The 21,974-nt window shown below is 34.7% G+C and overlaps 2 protein-coding genes across 2 annotated transcripts; one reads left to right on the plus strand and one right to left on the minus strand.

Moving 5' to 3' along the window:
* The first annotated feature begins 5,234 nt into the window (after nucleotides 1–5,234).
* LOC140791097 (thioredoxin-like 1-2, chloroplastic) lies at nucleotides 5,235–7,067 on the plus strand. The gene is made up of 4 exons (XM_073141490.1): nucleotides 5,235–5,618; nucleotides 5,806–5,982; nucleotides 6,061–6,225; nucleotides 6,349–7,067. Exons 1-4 carry the CDS (start codon nucleotides 5,376–5,378, stop codon nucleotides 6,613–6,615), a joined length of 852 nt encoding a protein of 283 aa, XP_072997591.1. The 5' UTR covers nucleotides 5,235–5,375; the 3' UTR covers nucleotides 6,616–7,067.
* Nucleotides 7,068–7,851: 784 nt separating this feature from the next.
* LOC140791524 (transcription factor Pur-alpha 1-like) lies at nucleotides 7,852–10,758 on the minus strand. Its single transcript, XM_073142139.1, has 5 exons — nucleotides 10,334–10,758; nucleotides 10,197–10,244; nucleotides 8,599–8,742; nucleotides 8,258–8,500; nucleotides 7,852–8,172 (listed from the first exon to the last, which is right to left on the minus strand). Exons 1-5 carry the CDS (start codon nucleotides 10,580–10,582, stop codon nucleotides 8,065–8,067), a joined length of 792 nt encoding a protein of 263 aa, XP_072998240.1. The 5' UTR covers nucleotides 10,583–10,758; the 3' UTR covers nucleotides 7,852–8,064.
* Between the last annotated feature and the right edge of the window lie 11,216 nt (nucleotides 10,759–21,974).

A 21,974-nucleotide genomic window follows, 5' to 3' on the forward strand; every position in this document is an offset into this window, starting at 1 on the left:
GATGTTCTTCCATCTCTTGGAGCATTTGATTTTAGCTAGTATAATATGTGAAATCTAGAAATCTATGAGAGTGTCTAAAATTCTAGGAAGATGGATCCAGTGATATGTCCCTCTCATGAAACCTATTTTTGATACCCTAAAGCTTCAAGATCAAGACTTGAAAATCCCCCACAGGGCCCATTTGATTCTCTTGCACATCCCAAATTAACCTTTTTCTCTTTATAGAAACCTCATCACCTTCCTTCTTTTTCAAGTGGGTGACCACCTAGCTGGAAAACGAAAGGTGGCATGGCCCACTTAGAGGGCTTTAGTTGGAGGGGTCTAATCTAATTGCATTAGTGACTCATTTGTGTCTAATCACATGCTTAATCAGATGTCTGCAAACACTAAGATAGGCCTTAATAAGCTACTCCAATCGAGCACTTGCAATGTTACAATACTAGTCCATAGATTTGAGGATAAATTTGTGGATAAGTACCAACTGTTAGCGAGGTCAATCAAGCCACTCATTTAGAAAATGTGAAGAATACTGAGTGATAAAAGTCCAAGATTGTGTACTTATCCATGCTGCAGTTGGTATAAAGGTACAAACAAGAACTTGCTCATAGTACAATGTGTTGATCAAGTCTTAGTTCTAATTCTATGTCTAAATAATTAGAAAAGTCTTAAGTCAATTTATAAAGCACCTGCCAAGTTGTTAGCTACCCCTTGAGATTTTTTTTACTAGTATTAATTTGTAAATCATGTGGAAATTACATTCTAATACCTAAACTAATCTTCTAATTGCAAAACATTTATTGCAATCTAACAACTAATGAGAGAATATTCTTAATTGTGATTAAATTATCCATTTTAGCCCCTACTCATGTTCTATATTGACTTCTTCTTTGCCATTAGCTGTATCTTAGCTGCAGCCATCCTTTCTTCTTAATCCATGACTTAGTATTTCCTAAGCATACTTAGACTTAATCATAAACTATACTCTTATTCACCTATAAGGACAGCTATATCCCATAATTGGTGTATCTAGGGTAATCACAGCACAAAGCTTTCATAATCTAATTACAAAATAGAGAATACTTTAAGAATTTAATTGTAATTTATCCTTATGTTTTAGACACCCGAACTATCACCTTTTCTTATGCGTCGTCTTCTCGTAACGTTTTTTTTGTGACATATAAATCCACTGAACTATTATAAATATCTTAAACGCTAATTTTATAAGGCCATGAGTTATGGCATGTAAGTTAAGTGAGCAATTATATGACATAATTACTCTTATGCTTTGGAGGAAAGAAGGGAGATAAAATTTAATTTAGATATTTTTATTAATTCAGAAGAGGTAGTATAATTATTCCATAGTATAATTCCAAGATACATGGGATGATAACAGTGACATGAACAACAAGCCTTGCAAGTTACAGCTACATATCCATCATCATATGGTGGTCCTCCGATCTCTTGCAATCCACACAACACAGCTTCTCATTACAATTGCTTCACCGAGTCGACACGCGTCCAGCTGAAAGGGATTCCTATTGGTCCACGGATGCACCCCGAATCTAACCCAGTCCAAGAGCATCATTGCCTTTCCGCTCCAACTACCCTTAGCTTCAGTTACGTTCGGTTGGCCGGATGACGTCATCCCTTATGCATCGTCTTATCCGCCACGTCACAGTCTCACTGGACACGTGGAGGGTGTAAAAATTAAAGAAAATGGTGGGAATTAGTTACAGTCAGTATCGTATTTACTCTTATAAAAAGTTGCAGAGTGTTACATTTTAATCTAAAATAAATTGATCCTAGTAAAAATTAAATAGTCAAATATATTAGAAAAAAATTTAATATAATATAATATGAGGATAAGTCCTACTTTGTGCTTCATTTCCACAGGACATGCTCCCTTAGATATCTTTCTTATAGTTAATTAATGACCCTCTTAGGCCCTAATTTTGGACTATTAAGGTGGATATTAGTATAGTAATGACAAGTGGGGCTGATTAGCTTAAACTATGTATGCATGGTTATCGTAATGATGCATGCATTTCTCCATCACCAAGTTGATAAGGTTTGGTAATTAACGTTTCCTAAACCTACCTTATCTCCTTAATTTATTCTTTTAATTAGTGTGGGTGCGTACGTGTGTTTATGTCATACCCAATTATTTCGAAGTACCAATGTAGGAGTTTGATTAGCATTTAATTATATATATTTTTTATTACTCTTGGAGTTAATGTGTATGCTATAGTTGAGACAATTGTCAAAGCAATAAATAAGTGGTGGCCTTAATTTAATTGAAGGAATCCAACCTAATAGAGTGACTTTATCCCTATTTCTACTTGGTGAAATTTATAAACAATGCCCTTATTTTACTTTTATTATTAATAATATCTTATCATATAGTTATTGCTTTTATAGCCTCGAAAATATTATGAGTTAAATTTAATCTAACAACTGTTAATACAAAATATTCTAAGATATCCTTAATAAAAATTGTATATTAGAGTGGGGGTATTGCCCCTATTACATATATATATATATATATATATATATAGTTAATTTAACTTATCTATATAGTAATTATTTGGTTAGGCGTAATTAATAGCAAAACCTAAGGGCTGTATGATAAATTTCAACATGATGAGTGTTAATAATAACAAAAGAAAAGATAGGATTCTTTTTTAATTATATTTTTTTGTGTGTACTTATACTGTTGTACATATTTTTAATGCAAATGACTCATCTTATTATCCATTTGCATTAAAACACCAAGATAGTATTTCTATTTCATTTTGCAAAATTATTTAAAGTCTTTCTTTTCCTATTAACTTTGTATTATATACAGGTAGTAAATAAAGAATTTGTACATAGAGTAATGATAATTCAATGAGGTGTAACTGGATTTAGTTAATTCTATAAAGTAGAACAACAAAAAGAATGATCCTGCTAAATAGCAAACTAATTTAGGGTTCAAATTATGTGGATAATAATGAAATTTTGAAAGAAAAAAGGGAAGAAAAATGTGTTTAAGATAATGGCAAAAGTAGTCCTCATCCTTGAAAACAATTGATGCAAAGTAGTTGGCAAGGGGGAAAGTATCTCTATTAGATATTTGATCTTATAATATTTGGATGACTGACTACGTGGCTTTGTCTCTAATCCCGACGTGTATTCTAATTAATGGCTCATTTGATAGGTTTCGTTATCACATAAGTGACAATTTTTACTCTTTAAATTTTTTTTTTCCCATTGTTGTTGAATGGTTAATAAAGACATGAAGTGGACTAATATTGCTATAAAGTTTGGCCTTGTGGGGATTACTTGACACCTAAGGAGTCAAGATGATGGGCAAGAGGAGTTTAGAGAAGGCACTCAAAGTCTAAGTATATGCTCAAGAATATGATAGTGAAAAACATTGGATTGGGCAAATGTTATAGCTTCTTAATGAATGTTACATAATTAAAAAAATTTACCCTTATCCTCAAAATAATAGGTGTTAGTTGAGATTCGGTGTGAGCCACATATATATATATATATATATATATGAGTTAGTTTGAATGCATTATTGATGAACGCCAATATATTAATCGTGCACATTTGATGACGACTTAGAGTGTGAGTTAATATATATAAGTTAGTTTGAGCATGGATAGTCGTGTGTCGGCAACGTACCGGCACGTAATATAAAGGGGTGCCGCACGGCTCCCCTTCTAATAGTTTCGTCGCTCACCGTCGATCTCGTCGTTGAGCTATCCTTTGCTAATTGCCGTCCCGATCGCTGTCGTCGATTGTCGTTGCCCGAGCGCATCGGGTGCTCTAGCTAGAGAGAGAGAGAGAGAGAGAGAGAGAGAGAGAGAGAGAGAGAGAGAGAGAGAGAGAGAGAGAGAGAGAAATCAGATCCGAATCCGCAACTTAAATTTTAATCGATAACATTATATATATATATATATATATATATATATATGTGTGTGTGTGTATGTATATGTATATATCTCAATCTCTCCTCCCTCAAACTAGGGCACCCGATGAGCTGAGGTGACGGCGACGGCGAGCGACGAGCAGCAAATTCAAAGGCAAAAGTTAGTATCTCTTTTTTTTCTCTCTCCCCTTACGACATGGCCAATAAGTACTGCAGTATGTGATGTGCCTGTTGGCACAACCTTCGTTGAGTTTGAGTACATTATTAATACATGCTAGTATAACGAAGGAAATCCCAGCCTATTATTAGATGGCTAATTCCTCAATAAGAAAATTAGAGTTCTCAATTATAAAAATAATAAGAGTGGCCGAAGTAGCACTAGAAGAAATTGGGCCAAATAGTAGCCCATTTCAAGTTAAAATAGAAAAGATTTTAATTTAAATAAATCAAATGATTTAATACTTATCTTTAATTTCTCTCTTTTTATGTCACGACAAATGATCAAAAATACAAACCGATATAACCAAAAAAAAAACATCAACTGCTCAAATTTATATACTACAAATTAAATTTTCGATTAGATATCAACTCTAAGAAATTCTCGGTGAGAATCCAATTACACGTCTCGAACTAGTGAAACATAATAATATATTTAACATTCAAAATCTTCTCATGGGCTACTCATATTATACATTCAGAAAATACAAAGTACGGATCACTATAACTAGTATTACCGATGAGCTCATAAGCATCAAACTATATCTCCCATATGTTTCACATCCACTCATCTTAATACCTATCTTACTGTGTGTTATTTCACATGCATACAAAATAGAACCAGCCAAATAAGTTGAAGGAAATAAATTTAGGTATGCATGTGTAAATATAAATTATATATATATATATATTTATAAGATTATTATATGGCTAAGAAGCATTCAAAGAAATATTTCCTCCACAAAATCCGTGGATAAAATCCTAAAACACCGTTAAAACCTTCCCTTATCCACAATTCCACACGCTTAACAACCTGGTAAACTTGTTTTCTTAGAGGCACAAACAAATGCACGAATATTAACCTACGTGTTCGCAAACTGCGCCAACGTAGGAAACGAGCATTAGATGGGTCTCATTTTGAAGTTCTTTTTTTGGGTCTAATTTGGCTGGGGTTTTTATCCAGGCAGATCCACTTATTCACAGCGCGTCGGGAGAAGAGATCCTCCCGCGTTTTAGTTTTACAGCGGTTGGATGCTGGATGGACGGTAGGGATACAATCAAATGTGGTATAACGGAACGGAGAATGAAACGGGACTTTATCCTTATCCTATTCTTTTTTGTGCAATAAAATGGTTGTGGGCTCCTTTCTTCCATTCCGTCCTCGTTTCTTCTCGAAAGCACTCTCCTTTCCCTTCCTTCCTTTGAATGCGATCTCGATTGGGAGTTCAAAACTTGGGTTATGGAATCCATGGCGGAGGTGTTGGTCAAAGGAAGCCTCTTATTGCCATGCGGGCGACGGTCTCTCGGCTTCTCTTGCCACAAGAGAAGGCAGTCTTTTGTTCGGTTTCCTCGATGCTCCTCGTTGGCGTTCGAGGAGGAAAGGCGATCATCTCGGAAAAGCGAGTTTTTTCGCGGGAGATTGGTTTTGGAGACTAGCAGAAGACAGCCCACGAACCCTACTCCCGTTTCTTCGACTGTGCAGGTCTGTCGATGTCTCAAAGTTGGGATTTTTTTTTTACCTATTTAGATGACTAATTTTTCTTGGTTCTGTCATCGACTGGAAGAAGGTTTTCGAATTTGCCCTCTTTCTCATTCGAATTTCTTTCCCAAAATAGGGTATTTTCTTTTCTCGTATGTTAAAATTTCGATGGTATTTCTCAAAATTACAGAGGAGCCTTAGCATCGGGAAGTCTCAGAAATGGTGGGAGAAGGGGCTGCAACCCAACATGAAGGAAATTGAATCAGCTCAAGATCTTGTCGATTCCTTGTTAAACGCAGGGGACAAGCTTGTTATAGTGGACTTCTTCTCCCCTGGCTGTGGAGGCTGCCGAGCCCTTCACCCAAAAGTATGCGACTCATACAAAAAGATTTGTCTTTTAGAACTAGTGATGTTCTCCTTCTCATGATCATCTTCCTGTTTGCAGATTTGCCAGTTTGCCGAGATGAACCCAGATATCCTCTTCCTCCAAGTGAATTATGAAAGGCACAAATCCATGTGTTATAGCTTAAACGTGCATGTCCTTCCCTTCTTTAGGTTCTACAGAGGTGCACAAGGTCGCCTGTGCAGCTTCAGCTGCACAAATGCAACAGTGAGATCCCATTTCTTTTCTTACTTCCGTCCTCTTTCATGTTGTAAATTTGATTCAGTTTAAGCTCCAAAGTTGCCCATTTGATCTTAATGGACCATTTTAATTTTCTTATTTGGGTTGCAGATTAAGAAGTTTAAAGATGCATTGGCAAAGCACACACCAGAAAGGTGCAGCCTTGGGCCACTAAAGGGGCTAGAGGAGTCTGAGCTCATGGCTTTGGCTGCAAACAAAGACCTCTCATTCAACTATACAAGGAATCCTGTGCTAGTCCCAAGCGCAGATGATGTTGCAGAGAGAGCTCCCCCTGCAAGCCGAGGGCTTCCTTTGTCTCCAACTGCAACAGCTACTGAGGATTCTGAGGACAAATCCTTGGTTACATCTGGAAGATGAGATGGTGGACTATAAGATCCTCACCTTTGTACAGTTTCGTTTCTGGATTGCTGTCTATAATTATGGACCTCTGCTGCTGATGTGAGATCTTTTTGAAGTGTATCTCTTTTGTTGAAAATGTTCTGTTGTTGCAAGGCACAGCCACTGGGCACTTAGGGAAATTTATGATGAAAATTCTAAGTGGGTGTCAGCGTGCTTATGATCTGAGCCTGTTGCAGTCCGTTTTTTAAGAGGATTGGCTTAGTTATTCAATCTATATTAAATATTTAATCTAGTAGAGTTATGAGTTGTGAGCTGTGATGTATATAGAAAAATGCTAGCTTTTGCAGGCTTAAGCTATTTTTACTTTCCAGAGCCTGCTTACTAGTGTTGAAGTTTGGGATAAGGAGAGCAACTGAGTGATTCTTGTATGAATTATTCACATAATAGACAAGACTTTATGAGCTCTTCAACTCGTTTTGTATGGTTGTGGATATTTCATTAGCACTTCAACTTGATGTTTGGTGGTAATGCCATTGGGCAACTTGAAGGTTTCTTTGATCATTGATCCATAGTTATGCGAACCACAAATAGTTGGTTTCTGTAGCTTGAATCTGAATATTTTGTAATGAATTAGTGGGGAAGAAATGAGTTGGCTATGTGGTGTCTTTGCTTCAAGTTGAGGATTGTATAAAATTATGCAAATAAGCCTGACCAGAAAAAGAAACAGAATTATAATATGTTTCTTATACAAATCGCCCTTTAATTACTAGTGCAGGGAAATTTATGAGAAGTTTTGCCACCATTAGTCTCTGGTAAGGCTTGTTTTCTATGCGTAGGTAAAAGGACCGATCTTTCCAGAGATTTCTAGATTTCAGTAGGATGACTGGAAGGTTCTACCATCAAACAATGCACATATCGTACTATATTAACTCTCCTCCACAGTCCACACCCTAGTGATGTAACCTTTGGAACTCTAACCTTTGTGGTCACAGAGACGACGAGAAGATCTAGTTGTCATTATCCTTTACAGGGGAGTGGTCGACACGAGTCTGGCTACGTGTTTGCTTGTGTTCAAAGAACAACACCACTTGTTCTTCTGAGCCAGTGAGTGAGAGATCCACAAAAGAGGACTTGTATCACATTGATTCTCAATAATTTTTGTCAGTTCTCCACCCATTTGGCAAGCTGGAAATCACCAGATCTTTGTGACATAAATAAATTATACCACAACCAGAAGTATGGAAGGCTGAGACATTTTGTAATGCAGAAGGTCACCTCTTTATAACATTAGATGTAAAGTTATTCTCCCTTTATCCCAAAAGCTGAAAGGAAGCTCGGGAAACAAATCAACTCACTGGGAAAAAGAAGATAATTATCCAACAAACATGAATGGTGTATAACTACATAGTCTATCGAAGCCCAATATCCATGTGATGGCTCAATTATGTGCACATTTGCACCTCTCATTTATTCAGACTTATCGTTGGTTTTATCCACAAAATGACCGATCGTTTCATGGAATTGCCTCAAAGCAGAGAGGGGTAGGATGATTGAGGAACGATCAGCTCCAGCCACCTGTTAGAGGAAAGCAATTTAAGGTTAAAACGAACTTGTTGGCAGGAATAAGTTTCTATGCTAATTATGATAGAGAACACCATACCTCAGATATCCTTAAGAAATCACCCCTATTGTTGCTACCTAAATCAAAGAAGAACCTCTTCTGATCAACCCTGATAACTTTAGACATGTCCATGCTTCCAACTTCACCCTGCGGAGGCAGTTCAACTAACCGCTCAACGGTCAACTCTGACGCAGAGGCCAAATGGTTGCTACGGCCTGACATGAATCGGGAACTGATGTCATCTGAAGGTCCAGGAAGGTGTTCTAGAGGTTCCATATGTTTCTGTTTTAATTAAGAAAGGATAATAAGGAGAATGACCAATAACTTAAAGAGCATCATCCAATAAAGAAACTGGCACAAAATAGTTCATCTGCTTGTACCTGATTTGGTACAATGTATAGTTGAGAGGCCTCATCATTTATCTCTAATAAAACATTCCTGAATGATTCCCATCCTTCCTCACCAGAAGTTCCTGCTGGAACAAAGATTGTACTGCGATTTCTATTGGCCGATGCTTCTGAAAGCTATGCAAGAAACAAATTCATTAATTTTAATTATAGGCATTAATTCTTCTTAAAGGTATATCCATTAAGATATACTAGAAATAAAAACTGGAACAGCTTCCTATTAATAATATATCAATGGGGTACACCTTTGTTTTAAATAGCGATAAATTTCATTCTTCCTTCCTTGTTCTTGCTATACTTTAAATTAATTTAACTCTATTTTCTTCTCTTCTTTTTCCTATGCTTATCTGTTGAGATATTAAAACTAAATCACAACCATGTATCTATAGTATGATGTTTAATTTTTCAGGTATTAAAAAATTCCCAATCTTGAACATTGCTAATATCACCATTTATATTCATTATTCACTAGGGAAATCATATTCACTAGAATAGGGGAAGATCAACTAACACTGTCACTGTCGCCATTTGAAACTTCCAAATAGACCTTTCTCTCTGGTAAATAAACTATTTAAAAAATATCACTGTTTAATTTGATTATAATGCATAATAAATAAGGTTTTAGGCACATCTATATTTAGGGAAGTAGTTCTGGCCTTCTGGCTACATCTTGAATTTCAATAAATTTAAGCTAGGAAGAAAATTGGGCTACATTACCACTATATTAACTTTCACAAAAATGCTCACGAGATCTTATTCATACATTTTGATCTAAAATAACAGAAGATCATTTATGCAAAGTAAGTGGTTAAGTAGATTAATTCAATTGAATTGCAAACAAATCACAGCTCAACTAAAACATAGACTACTCACCAAACTTTTTTTCCATCATTCTGTACGTTTCTACATTTTCCCTGGAAGACAGTTTATTTGAAATGCATAATTGCATGTTAAACAGTATCTTCACTTGAAAATCTATTGATGCTAGTAATCAAATCAATTAGGGACTAAGGCTTTAGTTACCTTTTTTTTTTAAAAAAAATTGTCAACTGCCTGACTAGAGCAAACCAAAATATAGAGAAAGTCATAACACAAGAAGCAAGTCAATTTAGGCACATGTATTATATGATTACAAAACATAATGACTATCAGGACTTACTAGGGATACCAAAATTTTATTATTAGAGAATAAACCGAACAGAAAAGCTAGGTCAAATATTGACAAGTATCAAGAGGAATATCAACAAACAGGACATTTGTTATTCTACATAAGTTGACATCATCAAATTTAGCCTTCAGCAAAGAACTCGAGAATTAACATTTTTGCCAAGAAAAGAGCTCCCGCAGACAATGTAGGACTTCCATATTTTAATACCCAAACAAATTCTACTAAATATGAACTTCAAACGTAGGAGAAGGTTAATGATTGCCCAATAATTGCAAATTGTGTAATAATTATACCAGCCAGATTCCAGTTAATCCCAAACATAAACCTTTCACAGCATTATTATCCTTCAGACAAACAAAATATTCTTATACAAAGAATAAATTCAGGCAGAACAAAAGTTTACCTTCAAAAAGCGCCCTCTTTTATTCTCCCCAATATCAAAGTAAAACACCTAATAGCAAAAATCACACAAACAAAAATTGAATCAGCAAACAAAACCCAAATCCCAAAACCAACAATTAGCTTATCACCGCAACCAACCTTTGTATCTAACTTGAGCTCCTTGCTCAAAGCCTCACGCTCATCAGTAGTGAGGTAGTAATTAAAGAGATCAAGAAACCAAACAATGCCATCGACGGGAACGATGACGGTGGACCTCGCCACGGCCGACTTCTCCGAGATCTTGAGGTACCTCCCTCTCGGATTCTCCTTAAGATCGAAGTAGAATAGCTTATTCTCGATTTGTAGCGTCTTCGACACCAATTCCACGTCCGACCCACCTCTCTCCATCACAATCGCTCACGACGAAAACCCTAATTGCCTTCACCTTCAACCAATTTGTCTACAAACTAACGTCGATTGACGATCGGAGGAGAATTGGGAGTCGCATTAGGGTTAGGGTTCCATTATTTGGCGCGAGAGGGATTTGACGACAGGCTCGGGCACCGGTCCTGCGCAGTTATTTCAATCGCGCACGCACCGCTCTGAGGAGCTTCTTATTGGATAACGGATCGGGCTGGAAACTTTTAAAAATCCAGCCCGGCCCGTTTAGAAATATTATTTCTGGCATTTATTAATTTTATAATTTTTTTAAATGGCATTTATCACTTAAATGTGGGTAAGTTTTATTGAATTAATAAATACTTAAACGTAGGATTAAAATCTTTTTTTTTTATTTTTAAAAAGGGTCAGAATTGCAATTGTAATAGATAAATATAGAAGATGCAAAAATGATTGAAATATCTCATTATAATCCGTAAAAGAGTGATTAAAAGATTGACATACACTATCACCACAAGCTTGACATGAGGAGCAAGAAGATAGATGTAGCCAAAGACAACTTGCCGATATCTTTGTCTAGACTTGCTAAAGGAAAGAGTAACATATCCTTTCGAGTTGTCGGCAAGTCATCCTTGGCTGCACCAAACTTCTTGAGCCTAATGTTAAGCTACAGGTGAGAAGAGCGATTGCTGAAATGGGTAGAAGAAGGAAGAAAGAAAGAAAGAAAGAGGAAGAGGATGGAGAGATAGGAGGGAGGTTCAAGGTTCTTATATAGAGTTGTGTGAGGAGGTGGGGACTAAAATTGCAGACGTTATCTATGAGATTACTCCTAGAAGGATCTTGGAATTAGACAATTATAACAAAGAGCAAGTGGTGAGTCTCACTGTTTCCCTCTTGCTAAATGAATGCATCACTTTCCACTATCCCATTTAACCAAGTAGCATTATGCCTTAAAAGAGGAACTCAGGCTTAAATGCCTGTTTGGAGATATTATCTACAGTTTCTGCATGACCTTATTTACAATAGTAAAGAGAGAAACCATTAAACACTCAGAGATTTAACGATTCTGAAAGATTTCTTCTGAAGATTGCATTAAAGATAAAGTAAGGGGAAAAAAAAATCGATCTCGCAATCTGAAAACTTATAAGATATTCATTAGCTCTTATAAATAGTTTGCAGTTCTGATAATCCAAGTGTAATGACTGAGGAGCTACTTATTTTCTGGTTCTACCATCGATTCAACTCCACCAAGGGCCAAAACAGTCTGATGGCAGATTAAAACAATAAACAAGATGATCTGCACAGAATAACATATTATATATTCTAAACAACACATTTCCAGTAACAACTGGAGGTTTTATTTTCTTTCTTTCTTTTTGTTAGTACAATCATGCTTGAATCCAAGAAGGGGAGAAACTCTACTGAAGACTTTGTTGCATTGGTTCTTGTTATGACATTTTAATACCACAAAGATCCATTTTCCTTCATCAGTCAAGACAGGAATTGTTGTTCTCCAAAAAGATTTTAAAAGATGAAATCCCTTTTAATTTCCCCTAATGTCAATTTCTCACCAATATCAGGCATTTGTCTTGGCAACAGTGGCTGCAGAACTCACAGCTGCCTAGAGATCTCCTTTTTGTTTGAACCTAATACCAGTTACTGCTCTAGAGAGAGAAGAAAAGGGGCATATACATCTTATCTTTAAGTGGGTCTCACAATGTGTGATGGGCTCACAGAAAGAAGGATTTGGTTATGAGGGATAGGGAAATAAACAGTGTCTGAGAAATAAGGAACAAAAATTAAATGGCAACTTGATATGGAAGAGAATGTGTGGACTGGAAAGAGATAACATGTAGGGCCAAATTCTCTATCTTTTTACCATAAATCAAAGCCTTAAATGAGTTAAAAGGTCTTTAGTTCTTTACCACTACCAATATATTTACCATCCATTTTGATTAGTTAAGATGGATAAAATTACAATCCAATTGTTTGGTGAATCCATTTGAGCCCAGATCTCAGAAATTTTTTGCAGAATAAGAATATAGGCTCATGACAAGGGGGACAACAGCATGTAGGCTTCTTTCCAAATATGGAATGATTTAAGACATGATCTGATCAAGAGATTGCCGGAGAATATTTTATTTCACAATATATCAGAGATCTGGGAACTTTCAGACAGTGTGAGCAAAAATGTCTTTTAGAGAGAGAGAGAGAGAAAGAGAAAGGTATACAGTGTTCAGATAAACAATTGAACAACCATCCAAAAGACTGTCAGCAGTATGTCAAGCAACTTTGAAATCTGAGCTGACCCAAAATGATCTTTATCATAGTCATGATATAATTTTTCCCCCATTTTACTGAATAATGGTAACATTGTACTCCTGTGGTTTTTCTTTTCTTATAGAAGAAAAAAAAAAGATAAACTACATAAATAAAAAAATTGGGTTCAGCGAGAAAAAATGACACTTTTAATTGGACAATCAGAAACTGTGGGCTACTGAAATCCATTCGGCAAATTAACACTGCCCCAATACAGTCAGATTTGGTGAGTTCCATTCAACTAGTTGTTCATTGAACAACATGAGTATTATTCTTCTAAACAAGGAAAAAAGAAGAAGAGAATTTGCTTTTCTTGGACCTTTATTTTATTCTATTCTATTAATTCAAACTATGGGTGGTTCCTAGTTCTAGAGCGTTAAGTTTTGTGATGAATGCCCTTTTCTTCTGTCTATTTGACATAACTCAGCCTATTTGTTGTAAGCTGTTTTCCTTCTTCAGCTACTACAAGCCAAATGGATGGAAAGTCAAGCATATAATATATGCATAGACTGTTAAAATTTAGCTTCCTTAGTATTACTCACTTCAAACCTACTTTGTCCATGTAGAAATATGAATAAAAGCTCTTGCTCTAAGGAAATTGACCTATATGATTTAATTCTTTCGGCGTAAATTAATTCATAACCGGGCTAAGCCTATCATTTCTCAAAAAAACGAAGAAAAAAACTTTTGTGAAGATCAAATGTAGAGATTAGCATTTGAATTAATGTTTTTTGTGACCTACAAGTAGTAAAAAGAACATATACCTATTCATCTCAAACAAAGACTTTACAGAAAGCATGAAGTGAATCAAACTTGACATTACCTAGTCCACACGCAATGGGTCTTCAGAATTTATCGCAATAATTTAGATTATAGGTTTATAACCTCCATAAATAAATCTTTATTTCCCTGCAGCACACTGCATGTACAAGATGCTACCCTATCAAAAGCTCATAGGAAAGAAAACTTCCCATCACAGCAAACCTTTTAGCATAGAATGATTCTTTGATATTAATACTGGTAAAGTGTGGAGCACCACCTTCATATCATATATGGTAGCTGGATTCTATCAGTTCTCTGCATGTGATGGAATAAGACGTAACGAATTAAAGGACTTGTAAACCTCTATTACCATGAAAGAAAGTTTATCTGATTAAGATGACCATCGTACTGCATTAGCATTTAGCACTTCTTCCGGCTTTTCTTCTTCAACCTCTCGCTTTCGAAATCATTTTATTAGCTTTAAGCCACTTGTTGAATGGTGCACTTTCAGATCTTTTATCCTTTCGGCCGCCAAAGAATCCATTCTGGATAAGCTAATCCTTAATGATTAATGAACTGGAACTTGCCCCTAAGACCACAAGTTGCCTATCCTGCTATAACAAAGCCAACTTGCCTGGTCCCCCCAGTTTTGTTATTCATATTCAATTAACTAAATAATTAGTTAATGCTACATGGCTTTACTCTAGCTGGCTTGTTTCTCTATTAGATCTAAAGTTAATCCCAATCGTTTTCTTATGCAGAATCTAGATCTCTTGCATTTATGGAATGAAATCTTATTTGAGATTGAGCATGATCTTTGCACCTGAGAAAAGATGTGGTTTGAGAAAGATATGGAAGGTCAGCACCAAAATAAGGAAATGTGTTAGATTCCCATGAAAGGTAGGATATCATAAATGATGCCACTCTCCATCCAATTATCTTATTAGATGATCTATTGTGGACATATGAACACCAGATTCGTTTGCATGCAGCAATTGATTATGCTCGACTTCTGTAACAACAAGAATTAGCCTTTTGAGAGCATGGCAACAGAGGAGTCAAATAATAACAAAAGATTATCCAAACAAATAAATCAAACATGTAGTGCTAAGAACTGCTCCTGAAAATGTTGAAATTGGAAGCATCTGAAATTCATAAAAATGTCGCTAATGTTACTCTAATTGAGACTACAAATGTTGTTATTATTCGGCGATGCATAATCTTTTAATATCAGTACATGATACAGGAAATTTTTTTTTTTATGAAAGAATAAAGTGCAATTGTATCACAGTAATTGATAATAAAGGACATGTAATTGAGCATTTTTTTTTTAGTACGCATATTCCTGACACTACAACATGAACACTTGAAGGAATAGTAGAATCAATCAGTAAAACATGGGTTGAGCATTGCAAGGATCCGTGGATAAGGATATAATGGAGCCAGTACATGCACGATAAGGTGAGTGAACTTAAAGTACTTATTTTGTCAAAAAAATAAATCAGCATATTATGTTTATCATTTTGCATATCAATATATTACAATTGACACAAGTTGGTGCTGTAAACACCATCTACAAGATATTATTTTCTTCAATTTAATCAACAATATATTTAATGTTGTCGGCGCATCGTGTAAACGTCCTAATCTTCTTCGTGAAAAATAAACACTTGAAATTGTTGAAGCATTCAAACTTGGTGAACTTTCAAAACGACCAGATGATATTTGTTGGGATCAAACTTTGATGCTTAGATTAAACTTGATTATTATGTTTTATCTATGTTAATGTCCTCAAAATGGTGATGAATGATAGCTCGAATTCTGAACAAAGGGCTGAAGATGCTATATAAATGAGAGATAATTATTCGGATAATCTCGTAAACGATGTTACATCACTTTGTGCAAACTATAATATCTTGATATCTAAAATGGATGATACATTTGTTTCTCCAAGCCGTTCAAGATGTAAAACTCCGGCAATGATAGATTTGTATCATTATATTGTCACTAATATGTAAAAATGATTCATCGAGGTTAATATGGACCGGCTAAATTATACAGCATCTCTTAATCCAGATAATTTATTTATTGCTTTGATAAGAAAAAATTGATTCAGTTCACACAATTTTATCTATATAATTTTTCACTAATTTAATATATTTAGATTCGATATACAATATGATATTTAATTTTCATGTTTGAAAACTATAAGACAATTTGCTGAAAGATTGGACGACACAAAGAAAAATATTAATCATCCTTTGAAATTAAATCTGGCAGATAAATTAGACGGACGATCATTATTATATATATATATATATATTTAATCATCCGTAGATGTAAAACTTACTAATAAAATTCCATAATTTCCATTTAATATAATTAAAATATACTTTCAAATATTTTATATAAGTGTCTTCGTAATCTTGCCCCGAGTAAAAACTCACATGAAACAAAGCCCACGAAGAATATTTAATCGAAAACATTAATAAACTGAAGGCTAATTCTGCCGACATACTTAGAAAGAAGAAGAGTGGCAAACATGTCAAAGATGATAATTTTTACAAGAAGTCAAAAGAAGAAGAAGAAGAAAAAGAACTATAAAATAGAGAGTGAATATGAGGCTATACATACAACGTCGTGGTCGGTTGGTCTTCATTAAAACCTCAGAAATACAAGTGGGCTTGTGTGGAATGACCACAGTAATAACTTCTGTTCTCCATTGAAAAGAGAAAGGCTTGTATCATATACATTTTTTTTTTTTTTCACTTATTTGATAGAGATAGAAAAAGGAAAAGGTCAGAGAGCACTCACTAAATCTTAGATACGATGAACAATGCACAAGACGATAAAGAATGTGGGGTTATGCATTCAAATTATTGGAGCGAGAATCTAAGCACGTTAATTATAAAGCAAGAAACGAGCAGGCAGGAGAACAGTAATACAATAAAGGCTGCTACCTCTGAAAACTGTGTAGATATTCTGCTGCTGATTGTGGCAAATGTCAGGTAAAGTTTTGATTACCTCTCCTCAACTTTGCTGTTCCTGATCACCACAAGTTGCACTGTGCTGTCCTTATCCATTTATTCTTTCAATCTTTCAGCATGTTTGAGAATCTAGCTGATAGAAAGGGAGTCCAATCTGGTTAGTGAACAAGTACATTGAACCTGTAGAATAGTTCATTTTTTATAGTTCTCAGCCAAATCCACCAAAAGAACATCTAGTTTTAGGGTGTGATGCATAGCAGCATAGGTAATGATTTTATTGAAGCGAGGCTGCAGGCGAGATAAATGCATCAAGTCATTTGTTGTCAAATTGTCATAAAATAGATTTATTCTAAACAAGGGGGGAGCAAAATTGGCCTTAGAGAAATGCATCAAGACATATTGCTCCAATAACATGAACTTCAACTGCAGAAACCCAGAATTTGGGTGGTTTTTATTGAGATAACTAGCACAAGTAGTTAACAGCAAAAAAAAAAAAAAAAAAAAAAAGGAAAATGGAAAAGATGTAGGGTAAGTTGTAATCAACAGCAACTCGGAAGAAATTTAGAACACCGAAAAATACATAAGAAGGTCAATTTTACAAGCAACTATTTCGTATGAAGTTTGTAATCTTTCATCGTATAAGCAGAAGTGATGCTTGCATATACGATGCAACAGGTAGTGCTCATTGCTTACTGCCGCCGCTAAGCTTTGAAGCTTTCTGAGTCTTGGGCATATAAGTTTGCTCATCCCTTTCAACCAATTCCACCACCACCAATTTTAAGAACTTTCAGATCCTTGGGAATGGTTTTGTTATGCCTGGCCGCCATCAGCTCAGCTTTCTTAGCTTTCTTCTCATTCTTGGTTTTCTTTTTCTGCTCCTTGATCTCACTACAAAAGCAAACAAGTGCTGTTAAGGTCTGACCATTATATAGGCATGCGTAGATGCTTTAAATCGTAGACTTCCAAATGAGATTGTTTGCATCGAATATAACAGTGTAAATTCAAAATGCAAGGCCCAAAAAAATGAGATTGTTTGCATCGAATTTTCGATTTCTGACATAAATGAGTAATTGTTTCCTATGAAATCAAAATGGAGTTCATGTCGCGATAATTCATGATATATTGGAATGACAGAAAGGAATGCCAAATGCATCTATACAAGTATGAAACTACTCTATTAATTATTCACTTCTCATTCCGCTACCCAGCATTTACCTGAGGTAATAAATATAGCAAGTACATTAGAGGTGAATTGTAGCAGTTCAACCAATACTCGTAAAAGGTCCTCATAATTCACTGATGTCAGCCTCGACACATTTAAACCCAGATATAGTATCCTTGTACAAAGAAAGAACTCAAGAAGCATAATTCTTGGACATATTACAGGACCGGCATTGGAGGTGCCACACTTCCCCCAAGAGAACTTCTATCTGTAAGTGTTAATTAGTGGACCTTTACAGAGTCCTCCTGCTACGATGTCTTATAACCATTAAAAGATTTGCCTTGAACTTGCCAAACAAAACGCATCTCAGCAGCATACCTTCTTGTGCTGCTTCCTGTACGTTGCTGCCAGGTAAGCTTGGCAGAGTTCAAGCAGTTTTGGAGAAGACCAAACTAGTCTTGTACTAAAATAGATTACTCCTCAAACTTATTACTAAAAGAGTTTTTTTTTACTATAGTAATACTTAAAAAAACTGAAGTCATAAGCGTTTTACGTTTTAATTCAATTGTTGGCTAGTTCCGCATTTTTATCTTATGCCCAAATACTAAAATATTTAACGTTTTATTTGTAAGATTCCGTTTAAGTTAGTGTTTCAGTTGCTTAAATTAAAATTTTACTTTTATATAAAATTGCTTATCCTAAGGCAAAACGCTCATGAATTTACCGATTTTTATAGGCTATATTATAATAAAATTTAAGGCTAGTTTGATCAAAACCCCATTCAAATAGGAAAAAGAAAGACCCAACTGAAAATTTCCATAAAGAAAGTGAAGATACCATATGTGAAAAACTAAATTATGCCTCTCCAGAAATCATCTCATACAAATCTTACACCCTTCCCGGGGTATACCTCAGCACCATTAAAGCAGCAGAGCTTGGTCCTGAAATTCAACACATCCACAGCAACAATTCACTAATTCGGCCTCCATCATGAACAATATAGATTGCAGTTTCTGACAGTGACTGAGGCAGCAATATCAAAGGAATGAAAAGGAACAAAGATTGCTATACAATCTGTTCTAAAGATATGAAATTTTCAGCAATAGAAGAAAAAAAACGACTCCTTTAGCAGGTTGTAGTCACTCTGAGAGCATGAAAACCTAAATTTGTCTAGATATCTAGAAAAGTTCTTTCTTTTCTTATGAGATAGGAGTTTCAATTCAAAAGGCAAAATTTTAGGATTTTTAGCAACTGATGTTTATCTATTTCATCATTGTGGCACAATAAGACAAAGAAGAGAAGCAGAAGAATATCAAACTGAAATTAATGAAAATAAAAAGGAGGGAAGAGAATTCACATTAGCACAAGATTGCCATACAATTACCATGGGATTAAAATTAATTTCAAGTCTGTCTTTGTGATCAAGCTTAAATGAAAATAATTTCAATTCGAATCAATTTAGAACTCAAGCCAATTTTGAACTTAAACGAGCTACTCAATTAGCAATTTCAAGCTTTATCAATTTCAAACTATTTTCGAGCTTGAGCAAGCTTGAATTAATTTAGGCTTGAATCAAGCTTAAAATAAAACATAATTCAACTATAAAGATATAATATTATCAAAATATAAATTACAAGTAATAAAGATAAATGGGTTAGAAAACTATAAGCAACAAAAATATAAATTACAAGCAATAAAGATAATTGTGTCAAAAAACTACAAGCAACCAAAATATAAATTACAAACAAAAAAGATAATTGTGTCAGAAAATAATGGCTGAAATTTTGAATCGGTGAAAGGGTTTTGATTTGATGGTTCATATTAGTTTGGTATTATTCATGTTATATATATATATATATATATATATATATATATATATATATATATATATATATTCGAGCCTTATCGAGCCGACTCGATCAAACCGGCTCAAGATCAAGCTTGGCTCGAATTTAATTTCGACCCTAGCTTTAATGATCAAGCTTGGCTCAGTCTATTTTCGAGCCGAGCTTGATCGAGCATTATCAAGCCGAGCTCGAGCCGGCTCGATTATTTTGACAGCCCTAATTGAAAGACAGTCACCCACTTCATTCTCGGACACCAAGGTTAGGCAACCGAGTAATCAAAACTACACGCAGCCTCCATGTAACTCAAGTGAATAATCAAATTGGTGCATCAAAATATTAAGTTAATTATACAAATCAAGTTGAAAGGTATAAAAAATAACACTCTCATAAACCATAGGGGGTTTTCTTTGTGCTTTTAATTCACACACAGCAAAAAAGTAGCGATGACCAACTGAGATACTTATTAGCACGTCAAACTTATCCAGGGACTAGTGCTTTCAAGAAATAAGTTGCCAAAGTTTGAGAAGTTGGCAGCGAGAATTATTCTAGTGCGATAAGTTGTTTAGTTATCACAGGCAGACAAACATGGAATATCTGCCCTGTGATGTGAATTGCACAGACTAGTCAAACTATTCTGAAATCTCCGTACACATATATATTTGCAATAATATCAAATAAAATTAAGATGAAGACATCAGTACATCAAAGTCACTGTAAGTTATACTAGCTCATTTCCATAGAAGAAAAATGTCTCTTCCTTTTAAGAAAGAAACAAGGTAAGCTAGTTTTAGTCCTAACAAAAGAAAGCCATCCCCTCCCAGTTGATCACAATCCAAGAGAAATAAGTAACTACAGATTAAAATAAATGCAATTTAAAAGTTATTAACGGCAAATTATAGATCAAGTACTGCAATTTTTTTTTTTGAAAAATATGCAACTATTAAATAATGAGATAAGTACTACTACGCATAGAAAATTTATTAATTGCAAATATAGGAGGTAATTTAAGTTCTTCCATTAATTTACAATATATATATAATATTATAAAAATATAGACATATCAAACCTCCTACTGAAACAAATCAAGATGCTAGTATGCTAATTCAAAAAGTTAATTCTCTACACGTTTCCTTAAGCAAAGGAAATGCAAGTAAACCCAATAATCGATTCGAGGAAGCTCAAGATATGGCAGTGGATATAAATCGAACAGAAGAGATTAAGATGATACCTTGAAAAACCCTAGCTACGAACTGAGGCGAAAAACAACTCTGTTGAATAAAACTCTCATCTTTGGCGCTTCTGTGGTTCTTCCATGCCATTCTTCGAGAAGTGACCAGCCGAGCACTACTGTTATTAGATCTTGAACGTAAAATAGATATTCACGAACCAATAAGGGTTTAGAATAAGCAGATGGGCTGGATATTGCTATGCCCATTTTGTAGTTGGAGATCCAATAAATATAAGTTCCAACCATTATGATATTAATTAGATTAGCCCATACCAAATCTCTATCAAAATTTAATTTTATGAATTATTATACTGTCATAGATTTTGAGACATTACTTTTAAGGTTAGTTTACAAAACATATCTTATATTTTATCTATTTTGTGATTCACACCCCATCTTTGACAATTTTATAATTCAACCCTCATTTTCTCTATAATTTTTATTTAATACTTCGACGTTATTTTGACTAACGAATATCGACCAAATAACTAAAATACTCTCACCACTATTTTTTTCTCTCTCTGTTTGTTCTCTAAAGAAGGCCTGAGTAATTTATGTATTTAAAAATTATTTTATATATTATAACAAAATATTTTTTTGCTCGTACGAAGGGTATTAAATGAAAATTATAAGGAAAAAATAAGTGTTGGGTTATAAAAACCTTATGGACTTGGTGTAAATTACAAAATAGATAAAATATAGGTATGATTTATAAAATTCCCTACTTTTAATTTTATAAATTATCTATTTTTTTATTAAGACTAGTAATCTTTTATTTGAAAACGAACTAATTGTAGCTTACGGCTGGCTAATGGTAATCAACAAATCATACCCACGTCCTTATCATAATTACAAGAATCTAACATTTATTAACCACTAATCAAAGAGATATGATGGCCATAATGGCTTCATGCTAACCATTCCTAACTACCGTTCACTTATCCGGAAATCAAGGTTAATAACAAAATTTAATTAATAGATACGTCTTTAGATAATCTAAGTAATGCCAATTAATTAAACAATTAATTGACCACAAACCAACAAAAAGGAATCCAGTAATTAAAGTAGTCTCTCTCTTCTTCTCTTTTTCTTCTGA

The sequence above is a fragment of the Typha latifolia genome, chromosome 6, assembly GCF_019914945.1.
Source record: "Typha latifolia isolate L0001 chromosome 6, TyphaL0001v2, whole genome shotgun sequence".
Classification (NCBI taxonomy): Eukaryota; Viridiplantae; Streptophyta; class Magnoliopsida; order Poales; family Typhaceae; genus Typha; species Typha latifolia.